Below are 13113 nucleotides of genomic sequence, written 5' to 3' on the forward strand. Positions count from 1 at the left end.
CTCACCTTTCCATTTAACTCTAAGTAAACAAATATTACGATTCACCCCAATACAATGTTGATAGCTGAAATTGATGTCTTCGAGTAAAAGTATTGATCCAAGATGATGTGTATAAGTATTCTTTCTGATTTTGCAAGGGTCGTGATTGGTGTAATCATTATTGTTTTATCGTAATGCTTTCTAGGTAGTACATTATTTCAGGGAGGTCGATGCCTCAAGAACGCTGAATAGCACGTCTATATATTTCACTGCCAGCGACAGCGACAGATCTATAAGTTTTTTTCGCAGGAAGTACATGCAATTCTCTTTTGCAGGCCTACATAATTTTCTTGCGCTCTTCTCCTCTCGCAGGTTGTTTCGTTCGTTGCTGAGTGCCACAGCTTTTCTGTTGGCGCGGCTCTTCAAGGTCTAGTCCTCATCTGTACGTATTTTCTAGCTTCAGGTTCATTCCCTCGCTCTCTCCCACTCTCATATGAAAACAATGTAAGCATGCGCCATGCATGACACTCAAACACCGAGGAGCGTATTTTTTATTATTATTTTTACAAAGAAATCAAGATATAGCCTTAATATCTTGCAACAACGTAGCTGATGGACGACAATATTAGTAGAAATATTTTCAATAAAGTTCCTATCAGACAATCCTGATAAGCAGAAATGTTTAGACAGACTGGAAGTGTTAGCTATACACACTTCATCAATTTTACTTAGACCATCCTTTGTGTGCACACTAGAGGCTCAGTCATAACAAGATCTTCAGTAGTGGAAAATGTTTTAACAGGCTTCAGGGTTGGGGATGCTAATGACTTCTACATGAATAACAAATGCAACCCTGAGTAGTTTAATAAATACAGTTAATTGCATACTATCTATTTGAACTTGAAACCCACTCCCAGCAACTCCCCCAAACATGGGAATGTCATGATAAGGTTCCATGTATCAGGTCCTCACTGCCTCAACACTGGGCAGTAAGGGAACTACTGGGCTAATTGCTATGACTAAGTTCAGATAAGAACTTATGCTGTGCCTGTAATAACCACAAGAGATCCCCATCCCCAACACTTTGCATACTTCACATCACAGCTGGTCAGATCCAGGCCCACTGCAAGCTGCTGTGGTTTTCTTCACCTCCAACAACAGGCCTCAGAGGTGCCCACACAAAAATAGGGACTTATCATAGCTGACAAATTCACATTAATTCAAATACTATGCATATATGTATTCTGGCCCCTAACACATGCAGTGATGCAAACTCCTTAATGTTTCACCATTGTGCATCCCACCAATGTTTAGTTGAATGACAAGAAATATTATACAGGTCAACTGTTCAAGTCTGAGTGCAATTCTTTTTTTGTAGTTTTGAAAATTTACATCAGTCATGCATGCAAGAAGTCTGTTTCTCAATTTCACTCTAATAGTGAATGCTATGTAAATATGATTGTGACTAGGCTCTCACATGTCTTTTTAAAAGAATAAAATAAGTTTTATCATGAGACATCAAAACATGATTTATGATACAATCACTTCAAAATCACAATTGTGCTAAATTGACATTTCATTTTGTCTGAAATCAACAAAGTATCTATCTAATGTATCTAAAGCTATCTATAAACCAGGCCAGTAATCCCATGCAGGTGCCCTAGACCAAGCAATACACACTCATCCACACATCATTCATTTTCTTAGCAAAGCTGGCCACATCCACAGCAAGGCCTAGCAACATACACCAATTTACTCCTGCCTCTCCATTATGTGGCCTTTCCCTATCCTGCCACTACAATTCTTACACCACAGTATTAGATCACAATTGCTAAATTCTAAAAAGATAAATTAAAAATATATAAAAATTCTAAAATTACTATGGAAAATCTAACTCATTATTTGAATAAAAGTCTATTAACAGAGAGAGAGAGAGAGAGAGAGAGAGAGAGAGAGAGAGAGAGAGAGAGAGAGAGAGAGAGAGAGAGAGAGAGAGAGAGAGAGAGAGAGAGAGAGAGAGAGAGAGAGAGAGAGAGAGAGAGAGAGAGAGAGAGAGAGAGAGAGAGAGTTACTCAAATCTATATGTGACCTCAAGCAGTGTGCACACCTTCTCCACACCCCACATGTAGAGGGTGAGGGCACACAGCACCAAGACATGAGCTCCTTCATACAGCAGCTTAGGGGTGAAGACAGACCAGATGAAGAGGTGGTGGCGCTGACACAACACATTGAGGACATAGAGTGTCACTGTGGCCAGACGCACACACCACCACACATACAGCTGCCTCTGCCACCTGTTGGACCACAAGTTATTCATTTACTCACTGAATCATATGCAGTCATAGTTTTTGGGGACTGGCATCTAAGTGGGTCTTTTTGTTTAGTAATATTTGTTGCCCTTCACCAGATTTCCCTTCTTACATAAAAAAAAAAAAAAAAAAAAAAAAAAAAAAAAAAAAAACTAATCAGCAACGAACAGTACTACTGACTAATACAAAGTCTGATGGTATCACAAACACATGAAAAAACAAAAAAAATAAAAAATAAAACAAAATAACTAAACATACAGTCAGCAACAAACAATATTACTGACTAATAGAAAGGCTAATTGAGAGTCTAAATGGAAAATTGTACGTACTATTAAGAAAATTCTGACTATCACAAATGCATGAAAAAACAAAATGAATAAAAAAAAAATAAAATAAACCTTTAGACAAGTGTCCTTCTTACAGCTGCAGCTTTTAATATTTTACACAAGAGTGGAGATGCTCTAACCTTTCCTTTGAGCCATCCTTGGAGGCAATGTGGACCAGGAAGGCCAGGTAGGTGAGGAAGGTGCCACCAAACGTCTGGGTGGCTATGAGAACACCATGCAGAAGAGGATGGAAGGAACTCACACCCACAAACCCAGCACTCATATCTATTGTTGTCAGACTGTTGCTGTTACCCTGGAGTGATACAAAAAAAGGACTAGGATGGAAGGAAACTCACACCCACAAACCAAGCACTTACATCTATTGTTGTCAGGCTGTTGTTGATACAAAAAGGGATTATAACATGCCACTCTCATTACTTCTAATTGAAGTATTGGTAATCAACTCGATCATTTAGAAGAAAAGACTACACGAGTCTACATTACCTACACTATCACTGAGCATCTTAATATATGAACAAGCCTAAATATTCACTTGAACACTTCTTCACACTGTGACACCATCACCACAACCCTAACTCACCTGATTGAAGTAGTGAGTGAAGGCCAGCCAGTTGACAGCCATTGCTGCTCCCTCCCATGACAAGTGCCGGGCCAGTGCCAACCTGTACAGCACGCGACTCAAGATCCAGTTCTGCAGCAGGATAAAGGACAGCATTCCCACATTGTCTATCCGCTGAAGAAGCAGACACAGTAGACTGAGAGCAGTGTAGCTGTACCGAAGCAGAGTGCTCATCTTATCGTCCTCTACATCATAAGCCTCTGTCATTTTGGGAACCTTATTGTGTGCTCGCAAGTCAATTAGTTTGGCTTTGAAGAGTCCATATACATATAAGCAAATTATGGCTAAGTATGCAACCTGGGCCTCAAAAGTGCCACTAGCAAGAAAAGGATAATGTCGGCCAAATATAGCAACAAGTGCAATCAACACAAGCGGCCATGATGTGTGCAGGAGTAAAAGGAAGGCAAGCACAAGTCCAGCCACCACCACAAAGACCAGTGCTCTCCCTCCTATAGCACGCAAGATGTCACCAAGTCCTCCAAGTGCCGCCACTTGTCCCCTGTGGCATTCCAGGCCCTCAGGATTCTGCTCAGCACCAAACTCAATGCCAGGAGCAACAGGATCTTATTTTGAGGAAGGTAAGCCTTTTCCAGAAGACTTAGTTCACGATTCCCTTGCTTCACTTGAGTGGGCAGATGCATGTAGCTGGTGTCGTCCTCCTCCTTGCTGGTGGTCTTGTAAGCAGAAGACTTGTGGCCCTGGCAACCATCTGAACCTTGGAAGCTAAATCTTAATATCTTGAAAATGAGATACAGGTGAAGGGTGGTGGTGAGGAAGTACAATGTCTGATGTTCCTCTTCCACTAAACTAGTTCCCAGCAGACTCAGTGAGTGAAGGCAAGTTCCAAATATCAGAAAGTAGTGGACTGCATCTTTCGAACCAGGATTCTGCAATGAAAGTTTATACCATTAAAACACCATTGATGGAAGATGAATAGAGAACTTGGAACCATATTATAATATCTCAAGTTTCAGACATCAAAGAAACAAAAAATTACATTGGAGTACACTTATTTCATTTAATACTCTTACTTCTTTACACTAGTCTTGTTTGAAGTCTGTCCAGCTCCAAATAAATTATCCTCCTCCTTCTCCTGACGTGCTCACATCTCAGTCGTACCTCCTCACCACAATAGTCACTCACACTTCCTCTTGCAGTCACAATTATACATTTTACCTGTTCCAGCAGATCTCAGATTAAAGAAATCACAGAAAATACTAAACTCACATCTGGAGGTTTGTGCATGGTCCTGGTGATGGTGGAAGAAGATGAGGATGAGGCCAGTGACACCATGACGTAGACAAATGCCATGAATAGCAGCCAGGCACTGGGCTGCAGCAGGTGGCACATCTTTGATCCAGAGGCACCAGCACACATCAGGAGCCAACCCAGAAAGGTGCAGCCTGCACACCAGCCTACTGTGGTACCTACCACTTGCTTCCTTGGAGCCCCAGAGCCTCCCTTAAGCTGCCGCCACATACACCCCACAAATATCTGTACAAAGAGATAATATCAAGTAAGATGAAATTGTGAAAATGAAGCATGGATTTATGGGTATCAGGTCAACATTACACTAACAAATACAGAAAATTATCATAAAAATCTAGTTTCTACTACAGATGTAAGTGTCATACAAGAAAGAAGCAAAATAAAAACTTCCTAGATTGAGACAAGCCAAGCAAGAAAGAAAAAAAGGTGAAGTTGCTGAAGAGGCCAAAGGTTGGAGGGGACAAAAGAGGGTTGAAAGGAAGGGATCTAGTGTTTGAGTGAGAGGCAAAAAGATGGAGGCGAAAGGGAAGCCTGAATGGACAGATGAGACTTATTCTAAAAAACTGGTGTCATGTAAAAATAAGGTTTTAAGTACTATATTAAGTGACAAAAAGCAGGATTATCATGAATGCACAACAAGAAGTACCATGAGGAGAGCAAAGGTGGCAAGATATATGATGGGAAGGTCGTAACTCTGCTGGCGGGCAGCGAGAGCATCAGACACTTCCTGCTGGCAGTCCCCGTAAAACTTGCAGACACGCTCAACTTCAGGTCTGCTGCCTGCAGGGTTCTGGTGCAAGTCTTGTACAATTCTTTCATGAAGTAGTGTTGTTTGTTCAAAGAGCAGCTCTACATTGCCTGTCAAAGTCCAACATGGAAGTATAATAATATAAGTAAACAAAAGGAAAGCCAGGATAAGCCTTAAATACTGTTCTTTCTGGTTTGGCTGGCATTTATCTTAATAATAATCCTTTGAATTGTAACACAGAAAAGGCAGTTTGGTGATGCACTTTGCAACTCAATGCCAAATGCATATCATGACTTGGGCACAGATACAAATAGCACTTTTTACTTAGCTACCACTCACAAATGTTTGGTACTGTATACTGTTGAATGCACTGCAACCATTAATGTCTGGCTGGGAATGTAGATAGAGGGTACTTCACTCAAAGAAAAATACAAACAGTGAAATTCTTACCATGATTGAGATGTAGGCCAGACCCCTTAGCAATGGCTAGCAGCTGTCTGGCAGCCTGATTGTGTAGAGCCATTCTCTTCTCTGGTGGAATATTTTGCAGCAACTCAGCTATTGGCCGTCCCACACTGCCTTCAGGCACTCCAATACCTGTCAGGAGGCCAAGGGTAGGTGCCAGATCCACCTGCCTTGCATCCTGCACCTTCTCTGGCCTTGATTTAAGCAATAATCATCATCATTATGGAAATAGCTAAATATGAATCAATCAATCACCCTCAACTCATACACCACTCATTATAAACAACCCCTGAAGTGATGCACAACTGGCTTCGTGAATTTTGGCAAGTATCATGGCAAGATGAGGGTGACACCTGGCACAACTTCATAGTGAAGCAGGGGATACCATTATTAAGTATTTGAAGGGAAAAGATCAGAAGACAAGATGGGAATCAGGTTGTGTATCAGAGAAAACTTTTAAACAAGATATGTCAAAAAGCACACAGATTAACAGACTGACTACTGTGATCTGAGGTACCTCTTTTTGATGATAGTATTGGAGAGAAACAATGCAGAAGTAGTAACCTCTGAGTGGGAGGACCCACCATGTCCACCTGCATCACTCATGCCGTGGTCGCCACACACCAACACCAAGTACTTCAGCCCCTGTGGACATCACTCACATGTAGTCAATCAAGGGAGGCATTTCCTTCATCCTTATGACAAAAAACTTTCTAGTGTCCAAGTTTAAGATAGACATATAGAAGAATCCATCAGGATGGCCCTCAACATTGCAAGATCCTAAATCTCAAGACATTTCATTGACCTAAAAGACTTGTAAAGAACCATGAATACATAACATAAAACAATAGAAATTCATTCCTTGGCTCAACAGTACACACAACTGTAAGCTACAGCTTGGTAAACTGCTATCAGATTCCATATATTGATCTTAAAAATAAGAGTAATAATGATGGCATGAAAAATTCTGGAGATTCACAAGATAATGAACAAGATAGGAAGACTGCAAACTTGAGAGGAATTGCCAAGGTTAAACAATAAGAAAACTGATAAAAATGAATACACAGAGATCCATATTAGATTCCTGATGGCTGCCAATAACAATGGATACAATGATAAAGGTTCTGGAGAAGGGATGCATGCTCAGAGAAGAGCATGCACCACTGGGGAGAAGAGAGCAGTGACAGAGGTAAAGTGTCTCTCAACTCACCTTGGCTTCAAGAGTGGTGTGGATGTTCTTGACCACAGCATCCATCTCCAGCAGCTTGGGTCCAATCAGGTGACTCATGGGACCCTCCAGGTGGCCAATGTGGTCCAGGCCAAGGTAGTGGAGGATCAATACATCCCACTCATCAGAGGGAAGCACTTTGGTGAGATGCTGTGTCACATTGTGGTCAACCTGAATAAAAAATTGGTCATGTTACACTTCGATGGAAAAAAAAAAAAAAAAAAACGGACCTAGTCTCCATCTCTTGATTACACACACACACACACACACACACACACACACACACACACACACACACACACACACACAAACATATACCCATGATGCACCAATGCAGATAAGGCCCTCAAAATTATAAGATCAATACATACACAAACATACACACACTTTAATTTGAAAGGACATATACAAGTTTATATCCAGTCTTGTATAATAAATGGCAATGACCTTAATTCTCACATACATAAATACATTTGAGTTATAACCCTCACACCATCACATAGTAAATATACACCTTCAACTTAAGAAAATATACAAGAATTTTCAGTGGAAATTTTGCATAGAAAACTTGAAAACCTCTTATTATATACCATTGAATAGTGTAGTTCAGTCTGAGGGTACGGCTATTCAAGATCTGCCTACATTACTAAAGAACTTTCAGTTGCATACTTTGTACCTCACAAAATTCACAAATCGCACTGGTTGATCTCTTGGTATTTAGGACCATAGAGTACTCAGCTTCTCTTGGTGTGAATCTTTTCATGGATATCAACTGCTGTTCATTCAACAATATACAATTTGAGAACTGTTCCTTTATATAACTTCCATTACAATATTTCTATAGTAATAAAGAGATTAACCATAAATAAAAAGCATAAAAAGTACAATTACCTCTGTATAATCTGTGACAAAGAAGGAGGTGACACCCTGATGCTTTGAAAACTGTGTGGGAAACACCTTGAGCCAAGTGTCGTCCCCATACAAGTGGATTCGTTTCCCCTGCGCTGCCCACCTTCGAATGATGTTGTCCTCCACAAGCTCTCCAGCGCCAAAGTTTTCAATGATGTCCATGAAACCCGGAACACTGCCCGTCACCAGCGACTGTTGCCAGGGTCAAACATTTGAAGGATATCTCTATAAGCTTTTTTTCTATCCATTACAAAATGATGACATAATCTGTTAATCTATATTCTTATCAAAGTCTGGTTATCATGTGTAAAATGGTCTAGAATTGAATCCATTATCTGCTACTGTGCTGCACTGATAAACACATAATTGTAAGGCATCTTTGTGTATACAGTTAGTGAAAATGAAGACTACAAATTAAAGACTATTTTGACTTTTATGATGACAATAATCATAAGTGTCTGGAAAAAGAGAGCATAAGTTAATCTGAAATGCTTCTTGTCTCTATATACAGTACACATGACTATTTGCATGTCTATATGTAAGGTTATGAAGCCATCTAAAACAAACCTTGATCCTGGGCAAAGTGACAGTTGGGGAAGCTGTGTGGACAACATAGCCCCGTGCAGCACCAGAGGCCAGCTGTCCTTGAAGGTAGGGCATAAGGGGAGCAGTGGCAGTGGCGAGGTGGTCTGCACGCAGCGCATCGATCACCACCACCACCACCTTTTCCACGGCCGTATGAGAGTCATTGGGGTATCTGAAGACACCACATCTTGAGAACTATTTACATCTACTAGTAGTTAATAAGAAGATAAGCAAAATCTAATTACTTTGTCAAGTAATAAGAAGAGAAGACCAGGTGCTTCCTAAAGGAGCCTGAAGATATCAGCTGAGGAAACAAGATCAAGGGGAAGACAGAATGAGGTGGAGGGATGGAACTGCAGTAAAATATAGGGAATGAGTCACAGAGGATGATGCATGAGATGGAACCAAGTGTAGGAGACTCATACATAATATCAATCCCTGGCTGAAGGGAAACAATGGCAGGAAAAGTTAATTTGTATCAATTATTGAGATTAGGTTGGGCTGGAAGTTCATCAGTTCTCACTATACATATGGTATCTCATCCTTAGATTTTTCATGAATGATCATATTTGGCATAACTTGGCTTTTCCCCCTAAACCTGCTTTCCATCTTGGTCCCCATGTTTACTAAGGAGAGAGAAGGAAAAACTTATAAGATGTATTGTGTTAAACAACAACTTCATGAGTCAGGATAGTGTAGCAGGTGATATGGGAGGCACAGTCCTTGACCAACAAGGTTAGTGACTTAGTCCAAAAAAAGTTATGATAGCGCAGTGGTAGGTGTCTTGGGGATGGGACAGTATGAGTAGAACATTCGTGGTTTGTTGATATTTTCTATAGATTTCTTAGTTTTTGAGGTTTTGCAAACTTGGCCTGCCTCACCCTAAAATCTAACTTTCTCATTGGCCCCCCTAAGATGCTTACCCTGGTGGCAACTAGAGGTAAGCTTAACCCCTCGTTTTTTGTGATGTCTCTCACCTGGATAAGTTATCTTGGGGTCTCCCTGCTGGCCGAGGGCGCACTGTCACCAAACCGGTGAGGTAAGCCAGCAGCCCCGCCACCACAGCACACTGCTCCACCACCAGCGGTGACAGGCCCCTCATTTTGGGCCGGGAATGTACCAGCCAAAGTAGGGTGCTATGATTTCACTGAAGAACAGCTAGGCATCATTGATCTCCCGGGTCGGTGTTATGATCTTCATTTGGACCTTGATCTTGAAGCTAAAGATGGTTTGGGATGCTTCTATCTTCCTTGGTGACGTCTTAGTCAATAGAACCAAAAATATCGGGTTCAAGCTTGAAACCTTTAGGTTCAAAGTAGAGATGGGAAGATATCTCGATACTCCATACTCCTCCTCTTCCTTTTTTTTTTCTCCAGCCACCTTCATCTCTAATAAGCTATTATTATTACTGATACTGTCTCCTCTTCCTCCCACTTTTCCATACTTATTTGATATTTTTTCCTCCATATCTTAATCCTGTTGTCTGCGGCTTTCTTGGCTTCTCACTCTTCCTGACCAGCAGGGGAAGAGATACGAGTGATTGTCATTGGAGGAACAATGTTCTGAAGATCGGTTTGCTCAGTACCGTGACGCGTTTTCATATTCATTCTGGTTATTATTTGGCGATTTAATACAGCGACGACTCTTCTTCAGACTTCCATAAAAAATAAACACTTCATAATGTAAATAAAATCGTTTAATCACACCCAAAACGCAAGATAAAAAAAAAGGCAAAAGCATGCCAAAGTACTGAGGAGGTTAAAAGGCCCAACATAGCGCTGCCCAACATACACGCCGCCACACCATCGTACACTGTCTATTCCACACAGTTAATTAACGCCGGTTTCTGCAAAAATTGCTACAAGTGAAGGTACAATTTGCTCCAGGAAGAAAGTATTCTTTTCACTGTCATCTTGCTACCCATAGTCCAATACCGGCATCTTGACGCCAGTATTGGTGCCTTTCTGACGGTAGATGTGAAATATTGTATAAAAGGAAGTACTGAGCCCAGGCCAACCCGGGTCTGTTACGCGGGAAGTAGTCAGTACCAAGTGGCAACACTGCTGCTATTATTTTGTTTGTGATAGAGCTGTAATTTCCCCTCTTTCTTTTCTTCCTTTTCCCTTTAACACAACATACCAACACATCTCGCAACACAGGTTTTGCACGTCACACCAGTCTACGGCAAGGTTAGGGCAGCACACTCGGCTGACAACCAAAAGGGCCTGGTTCGAGGCAAATGGGCAAATATGTAGCCCATAAAGTACGGGATATAACTTGAGGGGTTCCCAGTACGGTGTGTGTGGAGAGTGGAGTGGTCTCAGTCCTACCCGAAGATCGGTCAGTATGAGCTCTGAGCTAATTCAGTAGGGCAAACACTGGCTGGTTGACCAGCAGACAACCGTGGTGAACACACACACACACACACACACACACACACACACACACACACACACACACACACACCACCTGCACAACGTAAGAAAGACACACACACACACACACACACACACACACACACACACACACACACACACACACACACACCACCTGTACAACGTAAGACAGAGGAACACACACACACACACACACCATCTACCCGAAGATCGATTTATGAGCTCTGAGCTCGCTCCGTAATGGGGAAGACTGGCTGGGTGACCAGCAGGTTACCGTGGTGAATTACACACACACACACACACACACACACACACACACACACACACACACACACACACACACACACACACACACACACACACACACACCACCTGCACAACGTAAGACAGAGCAACACACACTCACACACACACACACACACACACACACCACCTGCACAACGTAAGACAGCAACCCACACACACACACACACACACACACACACACACACACACACCACCTGCACAACGTAAGACAGCAACCCACACACACACACACACACACACACACACCACCTGCACAACGTAAGACAGCACACACACACACACACACACACACACCTAAGACAGAGCAACCCACACACACACACACACACACACACCACCTGCACAACGTAAGACAGCACACACACACACACACACACACATCCTGTACAACGTAAGACAGAGCAACACAAACACACACACACACACACACACACACACACACACACACACACACACACACATACACACACACCACCTGCACAACGTAAGGCAGCAACACACACACACACACACACACACGCACACACTGAGTGGGAGGGAGGGGCCAAGCCTGGGTTTGGGTCTGGGTCCAGCATGACATATTTACGTTAAGTAAACCATTTTGAAAATGACGATTCTCAAAAAGGCAGCTGGACACGAATGCTACATAAATTCTGACTTGTCACCAATCAAAACCAATCCCTAAAATATAAAATTACTGCTGAGATAAGCAATAATAGAAATATTTAAAAAATAGTGTAAATAAAAGTGTTATAACATCGACATGCTTAAAAACAATTATAAAGCCCACTAATCTTATTCAACATAATCGATAACACTTTTCAAAAATATGAACCACTTTCACAACACATCAAAACTTGGCAACACGCTGGAATGATAAAATAAATATTCTATATTATCTCACTTTTACACTTTTTACCGGCACTATAAATCACTCTTAAAGTCAACACATCTCACTTATCAGGAGCGAAACACTCTTTGCCAACGATAAACTATCTTTGGAAACCATTCACACTTCATTACAAGCTGTAACAAAAAATCAAACAGACAGAGATGGAAAATTTGGAGAGGATTTCTGGCTCTTATTTAGGCCATAATAAGCTTCATAATTACGTATTTCACCCAAGAGAAGCCTGGAAAACACTTGAAGAACAACTAAATATGCCTGGGATCCATAAAAAGTGACTTATGAACCAAAATAAATAAACTGAGAGCAATAGAAAATAATACCGGAATTCAACAGACTGGGAGAGGAAAAGCAAGATGGCGCCGGGTGATGACGTCACGCGGGAAAATGGCGGATGACGTCACGGGGTGGCCGCTGCTCCCCAGCTTTGCAGCTCTAGGCCTTTATCATACACAAATCAGGCAATAGCGGATATATCTCAACAACCAACATGAAAGGTTAGACCAGCGACTCTACTTTGTGATGTGTCTGACATATAATAAGTGAAAGATGAAAGAGATAATGGCCGAAAGATAAGCCCCGGGTCAGTGGTTCGTTCGTTTATTTACCATATACTCGTTATTTTGGATGTCTGCATTCCCAGCAGGTGTTTGTTAGTTCAGTGATATGTTGTCCTGGAGGTTGGCAAAGCAGGGCTGGAGTGGGTGTGGACGAGTTGTGACAGTCAGGTATTGGGTTATAAACGCTGATGAGAGGGTAACATACTATTTACTGATCTGTGATGGTTCATGCGTTGGTGTCTCGTCCTTGGGGCTGGCAACGTTATGGCAAAACATGACACCTCTATGAAGTATATAGACCAAATATATTACTTACTTTTCCTGATGACACTGTTCCGGGGCGGATTGACCTGCTACCACCTCACACACTCACACACCGCCTTACTTAAGTGCCTTCAACCGTGTACAAATAGTTAACCTTTGCTTACTGATTTCTACCAACACACCATTCTTTTTGTTACTCTCACTACTCTGTCTTCCCTCTCA

General features: G+C 41.7%; 1 protein-coding gene across 1 annotated transcript; it reads right to left on the reverse strand.

Moving 5' to 3' along the window:
• Window positions 1-519: 519 nt before the first annotated feature.
• On the reverse strand, window positions 520-9690 carry LOC123519466 (GPI ethanolamine phosphate transferase 2-like). Its single transcript, XM_045280774.1, is given in 12 exon segments — window positions 520-2273; window positions 2755-2927; window positions 3216-3727; window positions 3730-4141; window positions 4482-4748; window positions 5170-5381; window positions 5722-5930; window positions 6254-6381; window positions 6947-7135; window positions 7856-8065; window positions 8441-8630; window positions 9436-9690. Coding segments are annotated over 12 exon segments (2853 nt in total). The 5' UTR covers window positions 9561-9690; the 3' UTR covers window positions 520-2047.
• Window positions 9691-13113: the final 3423 nt, after the last annotated feature.

The sequence above is a fragment of the Portunus trituberculatus genome, chromosome 45, assembly GCF_017591435.1.
Source record: "Portunus trituberculatus isolate SZX2019 chromosome 45, ASM1759143v1, whole genome shotgun sequence".
Lineage (NCBI taxonomy): Eukaryota > Metazoa > Arthropoda > Malacostraca > Decapoda > Portunidae > Portunus > Portunus trituberculatus.